The 21,075-nt window shown below is 37.9% G+C and overlaps 2 protein-coding genes across 2 annotated transcripts in view; one reads left to right on the top strand and one right to left on the bottom strand.

Annotated features, from left to right (window-relative positions):
- Positions 1 to 4,589: 4,589 nt before the first annotated feature.
- LOC107875749 (calcium-dependent protein kinase 24) lies at positions 4,590 to 8,915 on the top strand. Its single transcript, XM_016722574.2, has 9 exons — positions 4,590 to 4,968; positions 5,951 to 6,293; positions 6,391 to 6,514; positions 6,711 to 6,854; positions 6,962 to 7,114; positions 7,689 to 7,804; positions 7,896 to 8,063; positions 8,157 to 8,390; positions 8,516 to 8,915. Exons 1-9 carry the CDS (start codon positions 4,787 to 4,789, stop codon positions 8,660 to 8,662), a joined length of 1,611 nt encoding a protein of 536 aa, XP_016578060.1. The 5' UTR covers positions 4,590 to 4,786; the 3' UTR covers positions 8,663 to 8,915.
- A 713-nt stretch (positions 8,916 to 9,628) lies between these two features.
- The window catches only part of LOC107875748 (probable E3 ubiquitin-protein ligase ARI7), a 14,135-nt gene continuing 2,688 nt past the window's right edge, over positions 9,629 to 21,075 (bottom strand). The window contains exons 2-15 of the mRNA XM_016722573.2: positions 18,995 to 19,119; positions 18,638 to 18,743; positions 18,418 to 18,508; positions 17,876 to 18,048; positions 17,470 to 17,574; positions 17,289 to 17,377; positions 15,404 to 15,511; positions 14,986 to 15,076; positions 14,752 to 14,841; positions 12,669 to 12,716; positions 12,158 to 12,229; positions 11,461 to 11,560; positions 11,238 to 11,364; positions 9,629 to 10,181 (exon numbers count right to left, since the gene is read on the bottom strand). Of these exons, the coding sequence (XP_016578059.2) occupies positions 10,022 to 10,181; positions 11,238 to 11,364; positions 11,461 to 11,560; positions 12,158 to 12,229; positions 12,669 to 12,716; positions 14,752 to 14,841; positions 14,986 to 15,076; positions 15,404 to 15,511; positions 17,289 to 17,377; positions 17,470 to 17,574; positions 17,876 to 18,048; positions 18,418 to 18,508; positions 18,638 to 18,743; positions 18,995 to 19,119 (1,485 nt within the window). The 3' untranslated portion in view covers positions 9,629 to 10,021. The remainder of the gene's footprint in view (positions 10,182 to 11,237; positions 11,365 to 11,460; positions 11,561 to 12,157; positions 12,230 to 12,668; positions 12,717 to 14,751; positions 14,842 to 14,985; positions 15,077 to 15,403; positions 15,512 to 17,288; positions 17,378 to 17,469; positions 17,575 to 17,875; positions 18,049 to 18,417; positions 18,509 to 18,637; positions 18,744 to 18,994; positions 19,120 to 21,075) is intronic.

The following is a 21,075-nucleotide window of genomic DNA, read 5'->3' as shown; positions in this document are numbered from 1 at the left end:
TTTAAAGGGAACTAGTGATCTTGGCTTATGGTATCCCAAAGGTAGTAACTTTGATTTGGTAGGATACTCTGATGTTGATTTTGCAGGATATTTGGTTGACATGAAGAGCACTACAGACATGGCACACTTTCTTGGATTATGTTTTATTACTCGGTCCACTAAGAAGCAAAATTCAGTAGCCCTGTCTACTACTGAAGCTGAATATGTTGTTGTAGGTTCTTGTTGTGCTCAATTGTTATGGATTAAGCAGCAACTATTGGACTTTGGTATAGATGTTGGTTGTGTACCCATTTTTTATGATAAGACAAGTGTCATTAACATAGCAAAAATTATGTTCAACATAAAAGAACTAAGCATATTGATATTAGACATCACTTTCTTAGAGATAATGTTGAAAAGGGTCATATATCAATTATGTTTTATTCTACTGAAGAACAAATTGTTGATATTTTCACTAAGGCTTTAAGTGGAGAACAGTTTGAAAAAAATAGGTTAGCCTTGGGGATGATTAAAATTGCATAAGTCTCCCTCACTGCTTGATTAGAATAGTTGATCTTAAAGTGATTGTTGATTAATTCAGTCGCACACATTAAGTTGTGTATCCTAATTCCAAGATTTTAGAGTATATTGACTCATGTATGTGTTAATTTTGTAGAGAGACTGAATCACAGAAGCAATTTTGTACATTTTTTTTCATTCAGGTATGATTACTTTTACCTATAGTGGCATAAAGAGAAACAAATTGCCTACCTGGTTCCTTCTTGTTACACTTAAACGGCCAAAAATCCAAGAGTCATTCTTCAAAAGGCTGCTTCTTGTTTTCCCATCAGTACAGAACTCCCAATCATTATGTTTCTACCATAATACAGTCCCTCACCGATTCAACTTCCTCTTATTTCTTCCTTAAATACGTTTTCTCTTTTTGGTTTTTATTTCTTCTCACTTTAACTCTTCACAACCAAGAAAAAATTCTTGTTTCACAAATGGCTTCCTCCTCATCTTCTTCATCCTCCTCATCCACTGACTCCATAAAAAATCCCTTCACTGCCATTGTACTTCATCCAAACATCACCTTACCTCCCTTAATCCCTTATCAAATTTCCCTAAATTTAACCAATTTTGCTGCATTCAGAAATTTTTCAAACCCTTTCACCCAAATTTCTTCACCTTCTTCATCTTTCTCAAAACCCTCACTTCCACCTCCTACCCCATTCCAAATTCTTGATGCTGATGATATTCCTCTGGATAGAGATGACATTCCTATTGCAGACTTAATTCCAAGAAGGTCCAGATCTAAGCTACTCAAAAAACCCTCCACCATCACCATCAATATTGAGGATACTGCTCCTGTAGAACCCTCTCCAATTGTCTCTACTCCTCGTACCCCTCACACTCCAGCGAAAAAGCAATGAGAAGATATTTTATTGGCTGAAGCTCTTCAAGCTAGTAAGAAGAAATGTGTGGCTACATATGATCCCACCCCTCCTCCTGTATCTTCGCCTGATCTTCTTCTTCAATCAGTAAGAAAGAATAAGACTATCATGGCCAAAGTCCTAAAACCCTCATTGTCTCAAAAATCTTCTCCTAAACCTACTTAGAAAACTTCTTCCTCTTCAAAATCTACTCCTACTGTTAAAGCTTCCACATCCTTCAGAGTTTCTCCTCCAAAGTCTTCTACTCGTCTAAAGAAATAGGTCAACAAACTTTTTTCTTCTGACTCATCTGACTCTGAGTTCACTCTAGATGCAACTGATGAATTAGATCCTGAGTTTGAAGTTCCCCAACCATCCTCTTATCAAGATACTTCTAAGGCGCATCATCTTCACTTTCAAAATGCAAATTAGCTAGAGAGAGGGTTGTTAGTAGTTTTAGGGGGGCTGATATGCAGACTTTACTAGGTAAATTGGAGTTTCAAGGATGGTAACATTTATTTCTTCAGGGAGACCTTCAGAGAAAATTTACCAAACCTGAAGTATATGAGTTCTACACGAATGGGGTGGGCATTGGTGAGATGTTGTCTACTACTGTTAGAAAGGTTACAATGAACCTTTATGTTGCTGACATTGCTAGGATCTTGCATATTCCTTCTGGGGGGGTCACTATGTCAAGGGCACTTGGCCACCTCTGGACAATATTGCCTCTGCTCTTGACATATGTAGAAAATTCTCTGGAAATCCTCACTTGATCCATCATAGAAGAGTCCTTAAGAGGGAGATGTCCCTACTTCACCAGCTCTATTTTGATGTAGTACATAAGATGCTTATCCCTAGGAAAGAAAGAAGGAGTGTGGCTAGTATTCTTGATCTTATACTCATGGAACTGTTGGACACTGAGGTAAGAATTAATTTGCCCTGACTTATATTGAAGCATATGCAAAGGGTTCTCCTCAAGTAAATCAATGGACATGCTCTCCCTTATGAATTCTGGCTCACCCCTATATTTGAGGAGTTTGGAGTATCTGTCCAAGTGTGGTATTCACAGACTACCAAGGATATCATAGGGAATGTGAACCACATGATGCTACCTGTTTCTATGAGGAGTGCTAACAACCCAATGCAAAGATTAAGGAATGCACTAGCTACAAAACAGCGTGAGGTGGAAGTTGATCAGGCTGCATTGGAGGCTGCATAGGCTGCTCATGAGGATGAAAAAAGGCTTCTTCAAACGTAGATTGCCTCCCTTACAGCCTTGTTGGAAAAAAAAAAGAGTTGAGAATGCTGATGTTATTAGGAAGCTGACTTTCCTTATCCCCTCCTCTTGATCCACTTAGCCTCCTTCCTGCTGTCCTAGGCCTATTTTCTTGTGTCCTTCCTTGATGACTTATTATCTCTTATGTTGCTTTTGGTACAATTAGTTGTATTCTGAAAATGAATGAAATGGACCTATTTGCTTTAAAGTGTTCTACTCCTGTTTTATTATATTGCATTCATGTTCTCTTACTCTGAATTTTGATTGTCTTAGTGATAGCCTTAATGGCCATGAATTATTAGACCTTTTCACTTGTAGTGCCAGCTTTTCGATGATGTCAAAAAGGGGAAAAGTAGACTATGCAGTGCTTATAACTCAATTGGACTAACCTGTTTCATCCTGTTATTCTTTTATTTAAATTCCTTATTGAGTATGTCAGATTTTTGTTATGTTGTGCTGCTAAGTTTGTCATCATAAAAAAGGGAGAATTTATTAGGGCATGTGGAGTTTTGATGATAGACATGTGAATGAAACATGTTGTGAAAGATGGTCTATCCAAGTGTACAAAGCATAACTGGAGGCAAAGTCGTTGATAAGATGATATTGCGCACAAACAGGAGTGGATAAGCGAGAATATTCAGGCATTCTCTCAACACTTATCACTTCAGTAAAGAGGAAGAAAAATGTAGTATCCAGAAGTTGAATTGATCAAGAAGTCCAACAATAAGAGGAGTCCTATAAGACTAAGGGATAAATGAAAAGAGTCTCATTCAATCAAGGAGGGAGAGACGGCTACAACAAGAAGTGAAGTTACTTGATAGAGTTTCACTGAAGATAGAAGTAGAGATCAAAAAGGACTTTATCAGAAGGTGTGTATATATATGACAAATAACATTCAAGTAACGCACTCAAGCACTGATAAGACAATCAACAATCACCAAAATAGTTCACTTACTTGAAGAAGAACCTGGTCCCTTACTTAGCAAGTCTTAAACTATTTGTAATAGGTAGGTTCTTTGAGTCGTAATGAATCATTGTTCTAGTCTCAGTGATCTATAAACTGAGTTAGGAGTTGTGTCTTCAAGTTAGGGAACTCGAAGACTTGGGAACACTTATCTTAGGAAGATTTGTGTTTTTGTAGTTATAGGAGTTAGATTATGAGAAGTCTTGTAACTTTGTTGATTGTTGAGGCTCAAGAGTTATAGTGAAGTTGGGGTTAAATGCTGTAGAGGTACAGGTCGTGGTTTTCTACACCTTTTTTGAGTCGGATGTTTTCCACGTAAAAACACTGTGTTCAGCCTTTACTTCTGTGAACCACGTTCACTTACTTGTTCCACAGATAGACAATCAGTAGAGTCTAATATTAAAATCAGTAGGGCACGCACTCTAACATAGAACTTGCCTTTAAGTTTCGATGACACCTTCTCATCATACAAGTCTCCGAAATGCAAACCTCCATCTCATCCACCATACTGCAATAAGCGAGTAACATCCTCGCCAATCTACTCATTCTTAAAAGCATGTCACATTTTTATATTTTTAGAAATATTAATTGAACTCCAGTCTTTCATTTTTTTCTCTAGTGATGTTATTTTATAGCTACAAAACTGTGCATAACACGGTTAAACAACCTCGTATAAAAAGAATATATTTCTAGAATTAGACCTTCCTTCTGCACAAAATGAAATTGGTGTAATAACATATACATTTCCTCTGCATTTGTATGCCACAAGAGCAAAAATGGTCAAAAGGGACTCAGACAAAACCGGGGAAAGCAATAAAACAACATAATCTTAACCAAAAATAAATAAATTAAAATAACAAACAGCATGATTACATTAATTAATTCCTCCCTAAAATTAGGATTTCCTAATTCTGTCCCCCCCCCCCCCCCCCCCTCCCTCTCTCTCTTTCTCTCTCTCTCTCTGATTTTGTTTCCTCCTAATAATTCACTGCATTTCATGATCTTTTGATCTTTTTGTTCCCTTGGGATGTTCAAGCTAATTACCTAAATTCACAAAAAAAAAAAAAAAAAAGGAAGAGACAACATATTGCACATAACATATAGTAATTTGATTACTTTAACATCCCAAAAGAAATGGGAACCTGCATGTCTGTACAAAATGCAAGTTTCTTGAAAAGAACTAGAATGAAATCTACTGCTATTGATCAAGAAAGTTGTTCCAAGAACACCAGCCGTACATCTGTGCCTAAATCCCAGCAATTTTCTAGGCCAATGAGCGTCGTCAAGGATCCAACGGGCAATGACATTTATCAGAGGTACGCGTTAGATAGTTTGTAATATATATGAAGTTATTCCGATCATTGTCTAACATGTTGAAAGGTTGATGAGTTTGAAGGTGTTATACGTTAGAAGATTTATATGCTTGCATTAAAAAATAAATATTTGAACGTTACGTTCGTGAAATAACATGACTATTCTTAATAGACAGCATATATATATATATATATAGGGACAATATCTCCTTAAGGAAGGTTATTTTCAACCTTAAAACTTTGAATATAAATATAGTTAATTTTGTAAGTTTTAAAATTAAGGAAACAACAGAAAATAAGATTATTCTGAATACTCTTCTTTCAACTCTATAAATTCATCATGCATTCTAAACAAGCAGTGGCTAAGTTAATTTGCAGTACACAATAAGTTTACTTTATAATATTGAAGCGAGATAAGCATCCAGTACCCTCGAACCATGGTTAAAGTTGCTATGACACATTGCTACTTCGCAGGGGTTCTATTACCCTATTGAACTCAATTTTCTTAGCGTATTTTTGTCATCCTTTTGTGCTGACGTGACAACTTTATTACATAAAATGAGGGTCATGCCCAAGGTGCCACGTCAGCTACAAAGGATTACAAAAATACCCAAAATTTAGTTCAGGGCGTAATAGGACCCCTTCACCCCGTGAAATTGGAGTGTGTCGTAGCAAATTTGGTCATATAGTTCAAGGTGTACTAGATGCTTCACTCCGTTGAAGCTGTGGTGGAGCCATCATTGGTCAAGGGGGTGTTTACTTCTTTACATTTTGACTTCCGTTAGTGAAAATCCTGGCTAGCTAGCTTTGCCACTCCTCATGGAATTTGTCTGCGCTTTCTCTAGCAGTATACGAACAGTATCTCTTTACGTAAAGTTGTTTCCAACATGTCGTTATGATATATTTATTCGTTCGCTTCTTTAAATACCGACTCCATTTACACTCTCCTTACAACACGTTTTTCTTACTATTTTCCTAATTATAGGTATGAGTTTGGGAAGGAGTTAGGAAGAGGGGAGTTTGGGATAACATACCGATGTGTAGACAAGGTAAGTGGGGAGAATGTGGCATGTAAGACAATAGCAAAGAGTAAGTTGAGGACAGAGATAGATGTGGAAGATGTGAAAAGGGAGGTGATAATTATGAGGCATTTGCCTAAACACCCTAATATTGTTAGCTACAAAGAAGTTTATGAAGATAAAGAAGCTGTTTATCTTGTGATGGAACTTTGTGAAGGTGGAGAACTATTTGATAGAATTGTTGCAAGAGGACATTATACTGAAAGAGCTGCTGCTCTTGTTACCAAAACTATTCTTGAAGTTGTCCAGGTAACATATATATAATTCCTTACACTGACGATATATATAACTTTATTACATAGTTATTTTGCAAATGCTAAACAAAATCATTTACGGTTGGTGATAGGTATGCCACAAGCATGGAGTAATTCATCGCGACCTCAAACCTGAGAACTTTTTATATGCCAATGCAACTGAAAATGCTCAACTAAAGGCCATTGATTTTGGTCTTTCTATTTTCTTTGAACCTGGTAAGTCTTTGGGATTTAAGAGCTCACATCCAATACTATACACTATACTGTTTCAATTTGTCTAATTATTAGCATTTTGTCTTTGTGATCGTTCCTGTTTATTTGCTGTGGACTTATGTTATATACATCATCACACTATCGCGGTAATATATACTATGTCTGGTTATTCAAACTTATTTATTTTTTTGATGGTTAGGTCAAAGATTTGGTGAAATAGTAGGAAGTCCATATTACATGGCTCCGGAAGTTCTTAGACGAAACTATGGACAAGAAGTTGATGTTTGGAGTGCTGGCGTTATTCTTTACATTTTGTTATGTGGTGTTCCCCCTTTTTGGGCAGGTAACTTACAATTAAAAGTCCTTGTTATTTCCTTGTAGTGATTTACTAATTGAGATTATGAATAGTCTAGTTGTGTTTCCTTGATTTATCGGGTGTGATTAGCACAGAAACCGAAGAAGGGATTGCACACGCAATAGTGAAGGGAACAATAGATTTTAACAGAGATCCATGGCCAAGAGTATCTGATGAAGCTAAGGACCTTGTCAAAGGAATGCTTGAAGCAAATCCTTATAACAGATTTACTGTTGAAGAAGTCCTTGGTAAGCACTTTACTCTCCATAAATGTGTTTATATAATTGGTGTATTTTAATCCGGTGTATGTAGCAGATAACCTACCTTATTTTCAACTCTTGTTTACACTAGTGTGTTCAGCATGTACCATCTTATAAGTTAGTTATCCTCGATAGTTTTTTTTTGAGGTGATTAAGGTAGTCGAGTGTCTTCTTTGTGCATTCCAGTAGCATTAGTAGTAGTTTCGGAGTTTCTGTCCTTCGATTTCTGTTTCATACATGTTCTTTGCTACGGTTATCACATTATTTGATGTTATTATATTACAGTCCCTTTTTCTGATGCTAAATTTCGTTATGTTTGCTTTGCTTCTGTATATTACTTTAAACATTGCTTCGTTATGAGTTACTTGAGTCGAATGTCTTTTGGAAACAATCTCTCTACCTCCACGGGGTAGGGGTAAGGTAGACCCCATTTAGTAGGATTACACTGAGTATGTTGTTGTTGTCGCTTGTTTTAGTTAGACTATCGTGTTTGATCCTGAAAGATTAGGACTTATTAATTGCAAACTCAACCTAATATATCAACTCACGATGTTCAAATTAGAACATCATTGGATACAGAATGCAGACAAGGTGTCTAATACTCTTTTGGGAGAAGGGGTGAGAGCCAAGATTAAGCAATTCACATTGATGAATAAATTCAAGAAGAAAGTTCTAAGAGTAAGTAATTCCTATAATTAACCTGTTTACCAATGTGACATTTTTATGTCATAATACATAATTGTACGTATACATACGTACGTATTTACAGGTTGTAGCAGATAACTTACCGCAAGATCAAGTACACGGAATAAAACAAATGTTTTATATGATGGACACTGACCATAATGGGAACCTAGGTTTCCAAGAACTCAAAGATGGTCTACATATGATGGGCCAAAATGTTGCTGAACCTGATGTCAAAGTGTTAATGGATGCTGTAAGATCTAACTAATCTTCTCCCAATCATGCATTAATTAACTTTTACAAACTTTTAATTAGTCAGGAAAATCTTGTTTTTGTTGCTAATTAGGCTGATGTAGATGGAAATGGAATGTTGAACTGTGAGGAATTTGTGACAATGGCTGTGCACTTACAAAGGTTAAGCAATGATGATCTTCTTCGACAAGCGTTTCTCCAATTTGACAAGAATAAAAGTGGATTTATTGAGTTTGAAGACTTGAAAATCTCTTTGTTTGATGATCATCATGCCCCACAAAATGATCAAGTTATTAATGACATTATATTTGATGCTGATTTGGATAAGGTAAGTTTATTAATTAAAGCTTAATCATTTGCATAATTTGTGTCTCCTTCCTCACTGAAGTTCTTACAAACACAAATTCAAATCCAGATTTGGTTGCTTCATTTAGCTAATTTTTATGAATACAGGATGGAAGGATAAGTTATCAAGATTTCAAGGTGATGATGTCAACAGGGACAGATTGGAAAATGGGTTCACGCCAATACTCAAAAGCAATGTTGAATGCACTAAGCATGAGACTTTTCAAAGACAAATCCATGCAATTGAAAAATTAATTCTCTTTCAACTTTTCTTGTATCACTCATGTTCAGAAGATGTAAAAAGAAAATGAAATGGCTAAGAAATATACAGGGTTTTTGTTCCACCTCCTAGATAAAGCAAGTATATATATACATACATGTGCATATACATGTATCTTGTCTGTTCCAGTTTTTTCTGTTTTATAAAGCTAGTAGTTCTAAATATCAATGACATATCATTTTGGGTATGAATAATAATAATAATACCAACAATAATATTAGTACTTTCTGAGTGATGGAATGATGAGTGACCAGGAAGCTTGTTTCCTTCTCGATCAACAATGGCCTAGTCGAGGCTCGCCCTTCGATTTTCTCCATCCTTAGCTCTATAATCCACCCCTTCGATTTTCTCCATCCTTAGCTCTATTATCCACCCGTCTTTCTCTGTCCCTAGTCTGAAGTTAAGAAAAGTATATGCTTTCCACTCACTTTTGGGGTGGAACCGATTCTCCCTCACAACTATTTCAACAAAAAGGAAAGGGCAGTCGTGTGCAGTAAGCTCGCACCAACCACGGGGTCTGGGAAATAGTCTGTGGTTCACCTATCCTTCACTGGTCTAATCAACACCCTATACACTATTATCAATATTCAAAACTTTCAAAAAAAAAAAAAATCATTCATAGGTCTAACCAACACCCTATACACACTAGTATCAATCTTCAAAACTAAAATATTACACTCAAACAAAATCCAATAAGCTAACAGCATTATAGAATTCAGTTTTCCCAGAAATAGTTTTACACTGGAACACATATTTCAAGAAAATATTTTTCATAAATAAGTCATCCTCCCCCCAAAAAATCTGGAAATCGTTCTTAGTTGTAAGGAATATACCGAATCAGTTAATAAAATACTGGTATGCTACTCAAAAAACGTCGAAGCCTCATCTCAATAAGGCTATGAAACACCCTGGAGAGACGGACAGCAATTCAAAAAATAATGTATACAAACAGACGGCATATATCATTATATAAACACAAGGGACCCTTATACACAAGTCACCGATAAGAACAACAGCACAGTTTTGTTTGCAGTGTAGCCCACTCCAACCAAAATATGAGATGAGTTGAGTTGGAATAGTTCGGCACCTAACTCTATCACAGACTATGTACAACAGAACCATAAATTAAATCGCCCCTTGAAGAAGCACAAGAGCAAACTTCAGTTTCACAGGTTCTTTTTACCTATACTGTTCTCTGACAATCAGGCTTCAATTAGAGAGGATCAACCCCTCTCAATTTCCTATCGTTGAGTAGATTTCCTTAACTTCTCCCCCACTGAACATCATTTTATCCCCAAAAATCCCAGTATAGAGTCGTCTTATTTGCTTGGCCCTCATGATTTAGTGTTCTTGCCCCTGCCTCCTCCTTTGCCCTTGCTGCTACCAGTTACGTTCTTCGAGCTGGGTGCCTTACTACAAGCACCTTGGGAATCCACATCAGCAAGACCATTCTCCAGTGCTCTAACCAGATTCTCAAAGTAGTTTCGGGTGACACTGTCACAATTAGAAAAAGAACAGCGGTCATTAAAATGTTAATAAATCAATATGAAACATCAAGCGCAAAACCAGCTCAGCTCTACCACATATTTGAGAGGTGGACTTGCAGCTTAGACAACAATTATACCGTGACATTTAAAATGTAAAATCCTAGTTCACGTTTGGTACTCCTCCAATTTTATACTATTTTGTGAACATAGAGGCTTTCCTCTCTTTTCCAATGGAAGTGGAGATGCTGTTTCTGGGGAAGAGGAAGCAGTTCGCGGGGAGAGGGTGGGGACCACACAAAAAAAGTGTTTTCTCGTCAATTGAGCAAAGCGCAAATTAGAGGACGATATTAGTGAAAAAATCGCAAACAAAAAAAAGAATTTATATTTATGTGACTCGAGATAAATACCTTCCAACATGAACAATTTTATAAAAAAAGGAGTTGAAAGATTATTATTAAGTGAAATAGGTATTGTTTAGTGATGCTCTATTCAAAAAGGTGCTCATGGGCGAAGAGAAACACACTTGAACTATTTGATGCTTGAACTTCAACCAAAGCACTCTACCTAAGCAAGGTAAAGGACTCTGCATACTTTCGCATCTAGCTTGAGAACTTAGGTGTGTCATATGCATTTTTGACAAAACTAAGCAATCATGAGATGACAGACGGCAATTAACCCATTCGAACAGGGTCGTTCTCCCTTGTGCAAAGTAGCTTTCATGTGCTTCCTAGGTTTTAATAAATCTGGTTGAAGAAGAACAACTCAAACAATTTTTCTTTCAGAAGTTAAAATGGAGCACTTCAATTGAAGCACCATCGCTTATGATCCATCACAACCCACTGAGACTGTCGCACTTCATTGGACAAACCTCGATAACCACATGGAAAAGGAATTCCACTTCTAAAAAACTGAATCATGTACCTGGACTATGCGATCTTCAATGACAACCACACTTAAGGAAAAAGTGTGAAACCATAACTATTGAACTAATTCTGCAGATTGACTTTAGTTGAATAAACATCCATATTTTATGCTTCTGGGCAACTGTGTAAAGATAGATTACCTTGTCAAACCAGCAAGCTTCGTACGGAAATCATTGAAATCCTTGGATGGTCCTGTACCATTAAGGAATGTTTGGAGTTCCTTTTCAGCACACTGATGAAGCCTCTCTAAACCAGCCTCCGCCTCACCTGTACAGATAAAATGTTGCATACAGATAAGTAACAGAAGCAGAGACAAGTCTACCGACGATAATCCAAGAACAAGGTACACAGAACTGTAAATACCTTGTACATACTCAAAAAACTGCCTTTTCGCATGCTCATGTTCGGGTAGGTAGTATCCGTATGCATAGGTCCATTTTAACACTCTCCTACATTCAACTATCTGCAAATTGTATAGTGGAACATCAGTTCTCCATATTACATGCCCCCAGAAAAGAATACTTCTAAGTTGAGAATAACTAAAACGTATAAAATAGACTATGAGGCATGAGCTGGCCAACATCAAGAGGTTTTCTCAACTGAAGGAAAGAAGTTTGTCTTAAACAGCAGCCAGAGCCACAAACATCAGGGACAGCTGGGAGAAGAGCTAAAGTAATATCTCTATAAAAACGGGTAACAACTATTATTGGTAAAATCCATTTTTCTTAATCAGTAATATCACTACTTATAAGAAGGCCAAAGTAGCGAAAGTTAATAGAAGCTCTGGATATCGAGTGTCCTCAACATAGCTTAGCCCCTCCGATATGTAAAACATCTCTCTTCTCACCATCCCTTTAGTGCATGAAACAAGTGCACACATTTAGACAGGAAACCAAGTGAATGAGATGAGGCTGATGATTTCCTACAAAAGATAATGTAGTACATAGAGGGTAACAACCACCATATGCAGTACTATAACGTCTTGATTCTCAGGAAAATGTCCATTTTGGAAAACCAATGTTTTTTGTAATGTAAATGTGAAGAAGATTGCAGTGTTCACCTGTTGCCAGGAATCTATAATGAACTTCAATTGTGACTCAGGCTGGCACTGTACTTCACTAAGCTTTTCAAGCTGCAGAATAAACCAGAAACTACATTAAACAAATATTTGAAAACATATCAAAAAGGAAAAAAAAAAGTTATGCCCCAATAAAAAACATAAGAGCAAAGGAAAAACAAGACCCATTTCCAGTAACATCTTCAACACTAAACTTTTTTTTTTATAAAGAGCATCAACTCTTACTTTGTTATTTATTTAGCCTGTGTATAAAGTTGTGCAGCAAATCATAACCAGGCATAAAGTAAATCATTAAACAAACCAAGGAGCACAAATGCAATACACACTGCCCTACAGCAAACGTAGATTAATCAACTAAAGCACACACATTGAAAATATTCTTGATCAAAATTACAACTCCACCCAAGTTTTAAGAATATTCACATAACTGAAAAAAGTACCGCCATAATAGCAAGAGAATCTGTTGTTATAAGCAAACATAAACTATACTTACATTAACAGTTTGCATTTGATGCAGATCTGCCATGGCTTTTTGCCTCGACTGCCATCAGGAAAACTAGAAATATTAGGTTTACAAAAAGTGAACGGGAGACTTCAATTTCACAAATTAATGCATGTTTCACCATTCTCAAGAAGAATATAAGGTCGAGGAAAACTTTTAATTTCACAATTTAATGCACATTTTACCATTTCCAGGACGTGTATAATCTGTTTTTAGAAAATAGCAGGAGGAGACATGTATTCATTTACATCCTCTAGATGCTGAATGAGTGAAACTAGACATTTACCTAATGAAAATAGTAGAAGAGGGCTCGCAAGAGATATAAATTAATGGCATCAATCAGTAATCTCATTTTCTTTCAAGGCATCAATCATCAACAATTTAAAAAGCAAATGGTAAGCAAGCATATTCAGTTCCAGTATCTACAAAGGGTACAACCAGAAAGAAGCAGCAAACAGGGTAACAATGACATAACCCAACCTATGGTGCTTAAGTAGTTAACGATTGGACCCCTTGCACAACTAGGGGTGCCAAATGGGCGGGTTGGGCTGAAAGTGGAGAAATTAAAGTGGGTTGAACTAGAAATCGGGTTGGGTCGTTGCCGCCCAAAGTACCCGCCCAAATTTACTTTGGGCTAAAATAGACTAAAAATCAGGATGGGGCATGACCCGTCCAATTTGACCCAATTAATCTAAACTCTAACGAATATTAACATATTGCCATTTACTTCTTGTAACCATAATTTAAATTCTAGCTCCAGAAAATAAAAAACAAGTTCTTGATTTTGAAGAGTTCACAGGTCAAAGATTATAGCTGCTGCATAACAAGGAAACATATTACCTTAGAAGTGTATTATATTGTAGATCCCACAAAATTAGCAGAAATATAATTGTCACTAAATAAAATAGTAGAAATATAATACCATTAAATTCTAGCACAAATATGTGCAGTTTACATCTGCAAATTTACCAACTGGCAATTGATACTGTGATGAAATGCCGCTGAAAATATTTGGGCGAAGCCAAGTTAAAAACGGTTTAAATTGGAGCTTAAATTGGGCTCAGTTGAAGATTCTTTTAAAATGGGTTAGGGATTGAATGGATTGAGATTGACCCAATTTTAAATTATCTTGTCAGCAACCCATAAAATTCTGGGCGGATTGAGCGGGTTACCTGTATTTGGGTTCATTTTGGAAGTCGTCCTTCTACCCAATACTTGTGCAGCTTCAATAAGTACGGACAAAATAAGTTAAAAGGAAGATAGAGAGAGGAGAGAAAGTTTTGCCTCCTTTATATCTCCGGAGAAGAAAGAATGAAAATTTGATTAAGCTGATCTTTGATAAAAGCAAAGGTAAGGTGATTTCGATTAAAATTAGTCTAGGCAAAGAAAAATGTATCTCATAGCTGCTAACAAGGCCTCTGACATAGTAGAGATGGCCTCAGCCACAAGCATTTGGTATGGACATGAGGAAACAAGAAGAAGCTTCATCAGGAGAATGATAATCAGCAGATGAGTGTTTCTATGGGCGAGTAACTTATACCCACAAGATGTGTGATGAAGATCAACAAGAACCAAACTCCCTAGCAATGTGTAAACAGGAGCTCATGTGACTAATACGTGATATATAGCATTTAGTCGCAACTCATTTTGGTGTTCATTAGCATTGAAGACCAATCAGGTTGATCGCACCATGTATGAAAATGCTCCTAAGTGGCAACTTCAATTACCTGTGTGTACTTTATAGCAAAACTACACTCCCGTCAAACTCACTTGTTTCCTTCTCATTCTTTTGACATGGTTTCTGCTTTAATTGTATAGAGAAGCAAAATCCTTTACAGTTGGCAAATACTTCTCACGGGATCTACGAACTATAGAAGATGCGGCACAAGAGTATAGACACAAGACTCGTGTAATGAATTTTTATGTCCAGCAGCCCAAGATAGAACACTGGGCAAGAAAATTATAACTTTAGGTCAACATTAAAGACATTTTGGAAGTAAAAAACACATATCCCCTATTTTTACACACAAAGAAGAACGGAAAAAAAAAAACTAAAAAACAGAGTTATCAATACCGATTGATTGGTTGCCCAACGCTCATAGTAATGTGTGTATCTCTCCAGAGAGTTTTTGGCCATCTCCCTCCTCCTCTCAGCTTCATCATACTATACATAACAACGTATACATAAGCATATAGGACATCATCAATTACATGCAGGATCAAAAACTCAACATAAATTCAAAGAGCGGGATGTAAGAGAATAAAAATATAAGATGCCATCCAACTATGGGCAAACTGGAAAACTCACCACGCCCTCTTGCTTTGCAGATTCATAGCGATTACAAGCATAAAATCCACCGGTCCTTTCACCATGGTCTGACCATGCACCAAGACATAACCTAAGTGATATCAAATAACACTAGTAAGGACCTTTTGGTTTCAACATAAATATTTCAAAATGAGTATGATAAACAAAGTCAGTCCCTGAACCAGTGAATGTCCTAGAAATATCCTTGACGAAATAATGCCTAAAATTTTATCATGTAGAACTTCAAGACATGTTCATTGAAAATAAATTTCTTTCCCTTTGTGACAGGATTTGACCCCGTGACATTTTGTAGCCAAAACAAACGCGCTCCTACCACATAAAGAATGCATGAAAGGTAGTGAACTTCAAGAATGAGCAGTCTCATGTACAGAAACGGATGTAGGTGCAGAAGTCATACCAGCAAAACTCAAATTTACATGGAGGTGTACAAGTCATGTGCATACACCCTTGGTTCTTCTCAATTGGTCGCTTGCACTTTGGACAGGGCTTGGAATTAGCCAAGATCCTGAAATCACCACAAATGGAAAAAGTTAGATGTGAGACGAACGAACTTGTTTTCGTTAATCAGTGCAAGATCTCAACATATTAACCAAAACACTAGCTCAATCCCACACTGCATTGAAATAACTAAAAACACCAAACAAAAATCATACAGATGAGTATCAAACATTATATTACTTGACAAACCATATGACCATTATTAAGTGTTGTGGTCTGTGGGCATAAAATGAATAACCCAACAATTTAAGCTTTTGATTTCTGTGGATCAGATCTTTTGGGAAGCTCTGGACCTAGCAGAAAGGACTCTACGCCTTCAACGCAAGCAAGCGCGAGAGAAGTACACGAAGCTACCGCTTCCTCCAACGGACTAAAGTACAACCGTTACAACCTACTATGATCCAAAAGAAAGGAGAAGGGTTTGGCGACAAGCCAATGGCTTCCTGTCATAGTAGCTAGGGTTCCAAACCTTAACTACTTAAGCACCAAAGGCTGTTTTTGGTTGGTTTACATTGAATGTTGACTTGTCTTTTGCAGCTCAATCTCCAAGGCAGGTTTCCTCGGAGAACGGAATAGTGTTTGTGTCCAAGGGTGACATGGTCCATCTATTCAGCATGGTATTAGAGCAAACAACCGGTTTGAACTAGAGTCTCATTGCAATCAATCAATAAATACAACCACGTGCTTGACCGAAATAAATAAATGAATAAATTTGTCTCACTCAAACAACTTAAACTTTAAAACAGGTTCATACACTTCAACATCAAATGTCCATGACTTCAACACAGTATTCAAACATAATTGTATAGTTTTTGTCTACTATGCATTTTGATAATGGAAAAGCATAATTCTGAACTCGATAATTAATGGGCCTGCCCATCTATTGTTCTATGCCTAAATAACAGGCTTATGTCTACGACGAGGTTCAAATCTGTAACATGCGCCTAACCTACAGGTCACCCGTTGCTTACCATTAGACCAAAGACTTGGGGCTATTTTTCCCAAACTATTTTAGCATTATTGTCTCAAAACAAGGAAAAGCCCGTTCATAATTACCAGCCCAAATCTTTTTATAGTCGCCCCCTGCCCGTGCTCTGTAGTAAGTGGTACACAAAAGGTCCTCCAGCTAAGTACAATTACAAGCATTGAGTCTAGAGGTTTATCGAGTCACCAGCTAAGTACAAATACGGGGTTAAAACCTTCCCGCAAAAATTGGTTACGCTCCTATTTTCCACTTTATATGAAACTCGCTCCATTTGTGGTCCATTTCAAAAAGAATGTCATTTCTCTATATTTGGGTACTGGCTAATTTTAATGTTCTCATTTACCTTCTTTTTTTTTTTTTTTTTTTTTTTTTTTTTAATTTTTCTTTTTTTTTTTTTTTTTTTTTTTTTTTTTGAGAAATAATGTTCTCATTTACCTTAATGACATGCTCTTGCAGGAATAAGAGACATTTGAGTATTACAAGATTCTAAAGGTACTTCCGCTGTGTTACACACATTTATCTTACGTGTCAAAGACCTAAATGGAGAGAGTACTATTATTACTATTATAAAACAGAAAAGATCAACCATTGAGGAGAGGAACAGGACGCAAGCCATCAAATATATTTTAGAAGGATCGTCAAACGCACCAGCTTTAAGCAGATCAAATATATTACCAAACCAAAAACCAGAAAGCAGACTCCAGAAAGTGAATTCATAAGAATCAATCTTGGAACACTAATACAGATATGAATAACGAAAAATTAAAAGAGGACGATCAACATTAAGATGAATAATTACCAATTCATGTTTTCCGACTCAGCACTGTTTTTCAAAATCCACTTAGACACAGTATCACAATCCACAGGCCGATGAGCCTCTTCTGTACACTGAAAGGAAACAACCGTACAATATGAACGACGGTTTCATGAACTAAAGAATGAAGCTAATAGCCTAATACAAAACTGAAAAGAAGCCTTACATTCCAACAAAAACTAAAGGAACAGCAGCAAGTAACATCATAGCTTCCACTTCCAAGATCATATTCTATTGCAGAATCACAACCTGGGGCAGGACACCATTTTGTCTATACAGACCAAGAAAAAAAGCATGTCACGTATGGTAACAAATAAGGCAAATAATACAAGTACAATCAAGAGAAATAAGAACCCTTGCAACAAACAAAAGAGTGAGCAGGCACAACTAATCAAACACCTCTAATTATCCTTTTGCACCATGGTGCAATGTTCATCCTGATATTCATAGTGCAGTAAAACCACAATTTAAACCTAAACACATGAGACCTTTCATGTTGAACTCAATGCAAGGCCTTCCCTTAATTTTCCTAGCAATGAGAGCACATCAAACTGACAGCACTTGGCACCTACCTTTTTATTGTCCTCAATATAGGATCTAAGAAGGTAACGATAGTACTTGTCCTTGTCTTCACCAGACGTCAGGGTATCAATCATATCTTGACCAATGGAAGCACCGCATGATGGGTCGGGACATCGCAGCATCAAGCATCCAGGGCCGTCATTGATGGATGTGATAATGTAAGCTGCCAGAGCAAGAACAAAAACCGTTGGACAAGAAAATAAAAGCTTCGGTAAAAATTTGAACTGAATAAGATACTCGATGGGGAATTCTCCGTGGTGCTGTACTATAAGCCTCATTGGTCACCATTTAAGCATCAGTATTCATAAAACAGTACCAAGGTTCTAGGGTTTGCACATCCAAATGGATTACACTTTTCTTTTCTTTTGTTCTTTTTGAAATTGATGGATTACTCTTTCAAATAAAGAAAGATTAGTACCAACTGAAAGCAAATATTGGATAATGGACGTCAGAGAATATCAATGCCACTTCTTTCAAATTCAGAGTAACCCAAAACTATACATGTGGCCAAAAGCTTCAAGAAGAAACAAACCTTTCCAGCAAATAGTACAAAAAGGATGACCACAACCAACAGACATTATGTCATTAGGCGGGTAGTAGTCAAAGCAAATCCCACACACCACCTGCCGAGAGAATATCTTGGTTAAACAAACAATGTGAATATTCAGGTCACGGAGAAGACACAGAAGCACAAATAAATGTTATAATGGCTAAAAAGTGAATCAGTCTCGGTAACAAAGTAGAGAACATACTTCTTTAACTCTTGAAAGAGGGACAACAGGCTTCTCCAACAAGCCGGCAGACTTGCGCACTCTTTCTTCATCAGCAAACCACTCCTCATGCACCTTGTTCACACTCCTACATTCATCATCGTTTAGACATTTAAAACAAGTCAAACAGGAGGAAATCCAAGACCGTCATAACTCATATACAGTTGGAAAGCACAACATAGAGTAATAATATTTCACAATTAACATTTCCACATATGCTCATCGAGTGAAAGCTACAGACGACAAATATGGCAATCCAAGTAATAGCACCCAGCAGCACTCAGAATAACAATTAACTCCTGAGGTTAATCAGAGAAATGGGGGTTGAGATCAGGTTACCAGTTGTAACGTCGAAGTAATATACAGGCAGCTTCTCTTGGTATGGACAAAAGAGTAGAAATTGTCGTCACATCATCCTCCTGTCGCTGACGTATATCTTCTTCCTTCAAGACAGTATAATTTTTCTGCAAATTGCAAAGGCATCGTGTAAATCTAAAACCGAATAGGAAGTAATGACAAAGAAAAATCACAAATGAAAAGCATTAAAAAAAACAACAACAAACCCAGTGTATTCCCACCTGGTGGGGTCTGGGGGGTAAGATGTACGCAGTCCATACCTCTACCTCTAAAGAAGTAGAAAGGCTGTTTCCGATAGACCCCCGGCTCAAGGCACGAGATACCACACAAACACATAGTAAAGCACAGAAGCAGATTACATAACATAAATACGGCATCCATAAGTAATATAAAACAGAGGAAAGCAGAGGAAGCACACAGATTCGTAATAAAACATGGAACACGGAACACGGAATCATAACAGGAATAAAACCCCCACCAAGTAATTCCCTACACTAGCGACCCAAACTGGCCCTAGTCCTCTGCCCTAATTCGCGTGCTCCAGACCTTCCTATCTAGGGTCATGTCCTCGGTGAGCTGTAACTGCTCCATGTCTCACCCCAGTACTCCTTCGGTCTACCCCTACCCCGCCTAAAACCATCCAACGCTAGCCTCTCACACCAACGGACCGGGGCATCCATGCCCCTCCTCTTCACGTGTCCGAACCATCTCAATCGGGCTTCCCGCATCTTGCACTCCACTGAAGTCACACCAACCTTCTCCCGGATAGTCTCATTCCGAACTCTATCCCCTCTAGTCAGCCCACACATCCAGCGCAACATCCGCATTTCTGCCACCTTCATTTTTTGGATGTGGGAGTTCTTAACTGGCCAACACTCCGCTCCATACAACAAGGCCGGACGGACTACCACCCTATAGAATTTGCCTTTAAGCTTGGGCGGCGCCTTCTTATCACACAGCACCCCCGACGCGAGCTTCCACTTCATCCATCCCGCCCCAATACGGTGCGAGACATCCTCGTCAATCTCACCGTTACTCTGGATCACGGACCCAAGATACTTGAAATTATCCCTCTTACATACCTCCTGTGCTTCTAGCTTCACTACTACCTCATTCTCCCGCCTCACGTCATTAAACTTGCATTCCACATACTCTGTCTTGCTTCTGCTCACCCTGAATCCTTTAGACTCAAGAGTTTGCCTCCACACCTCTAATTTGTCATTCACACCCCCTCGAGTCTCATCTATCAGAACTACATCGTCTACAAAAAGCATACACCACGGCACCTCCCCTTGAATACGCTGCGTCAACACATCCATCACTAACGCAAACAAAAAGGGACTAAGAGTAGATCCCTGATGCAATCCTATCAGGACAGTGAAATGCTCTGAGTCTCCTCCCGCCGTCCTCATCTGGGTTTTCGCCCCAACATACATATCCTTAATTGCTCTGATATATGTCAGCGGTACTCCACTCACCTCCAAGCATCTCCAAAGCACCTCCCTGGGGACTTTGTCGTAAGCCTTCTCCAAGTCGATAAACACCATGTGCAGATCCTTCTTCCTTTCCCTATACTGTTCCACCAACCTCCGTACCAGGTGGATTGCCTTCGTCGTCGAGCGGCCGGGCATAAATCCAAACTGGTTTTCCAAAATAGACACTATCCGTCACAGCCTCACCTCGACCACTCTCTCCCAGATCTTCATAGAGTGACTCAATAACTTAATCCCCCTATAGTTATTGCAACTCTGAATGTCCCCCTTATTCTTATAGAGAGGGATCATGGTACTCCACCTCCAAGCCTCGGGCATTTTTGCCGTCCTGAAGATTTCATTAAACAATCCAGTCAACCACCTTACCCCAGCCTCTCCAACGAACTTTCAAAACTCCACCGGTATCTCATCCGGCCCCTTCGCCCTACCCCTTCGCATCCTGCGAACAGCCTGTCTAACCTCTTCTACCTTAAAACATCTACAATAGCTAAAATCCCGACACTCCTCTGAGTGCTCCAGTTCCTCTAACACAATAGCTCTATCCCCTTTGTCATTCAAGAGCCTATGAAA

The sequence above is a fragment of the Capsicum annuum genome, chromosome 6 (assembly GCF_002878395.1).
Source record: "Capsicum annuum cultivar UCD-10X-F1 chromosome 6, UCD10Xv1.1, whole genome shotgun sequence".
In the NCBI taxonomy this organism is placed as follows: domain Eukaryota; kingdom Viridiplantae; phylum Streptophyta; class Magnoliopsida; order Solanales; family Solanaceae; genus Capsicum; species Capsicum annuum.
The sequence above is the reverse complement of the archived record's forward strand: the minus strand, read 5'-3'. Positions and strand labels throughout refer to the sequence as shown.

Excerpts from the sequence above, each read along its gene's own strand:
- LOC107875749 (XM_016722574.2), top strand. The coding sequence starts at position 4,787 with ATGGGAACCTGCATGTCTGTACAAAATGCAAGTTTCTTGAAAAGAACT. Across the intron at positions 6,294-6,390 it reads CTATTCTTGAAGTTGTCCAG|GTATGCCACAAGCATGGAGT; the intron begins GTAACATATATA and ends GGTTGGTGATAG. Across the intron at positions 6,515-6,710 it reads TTCTATTTTCTTTGAACCTG|GTCAAAGATTTGGTGAAATA; the intron begins GTAAGTCTTTGG and ends TTTGATGGTTAG.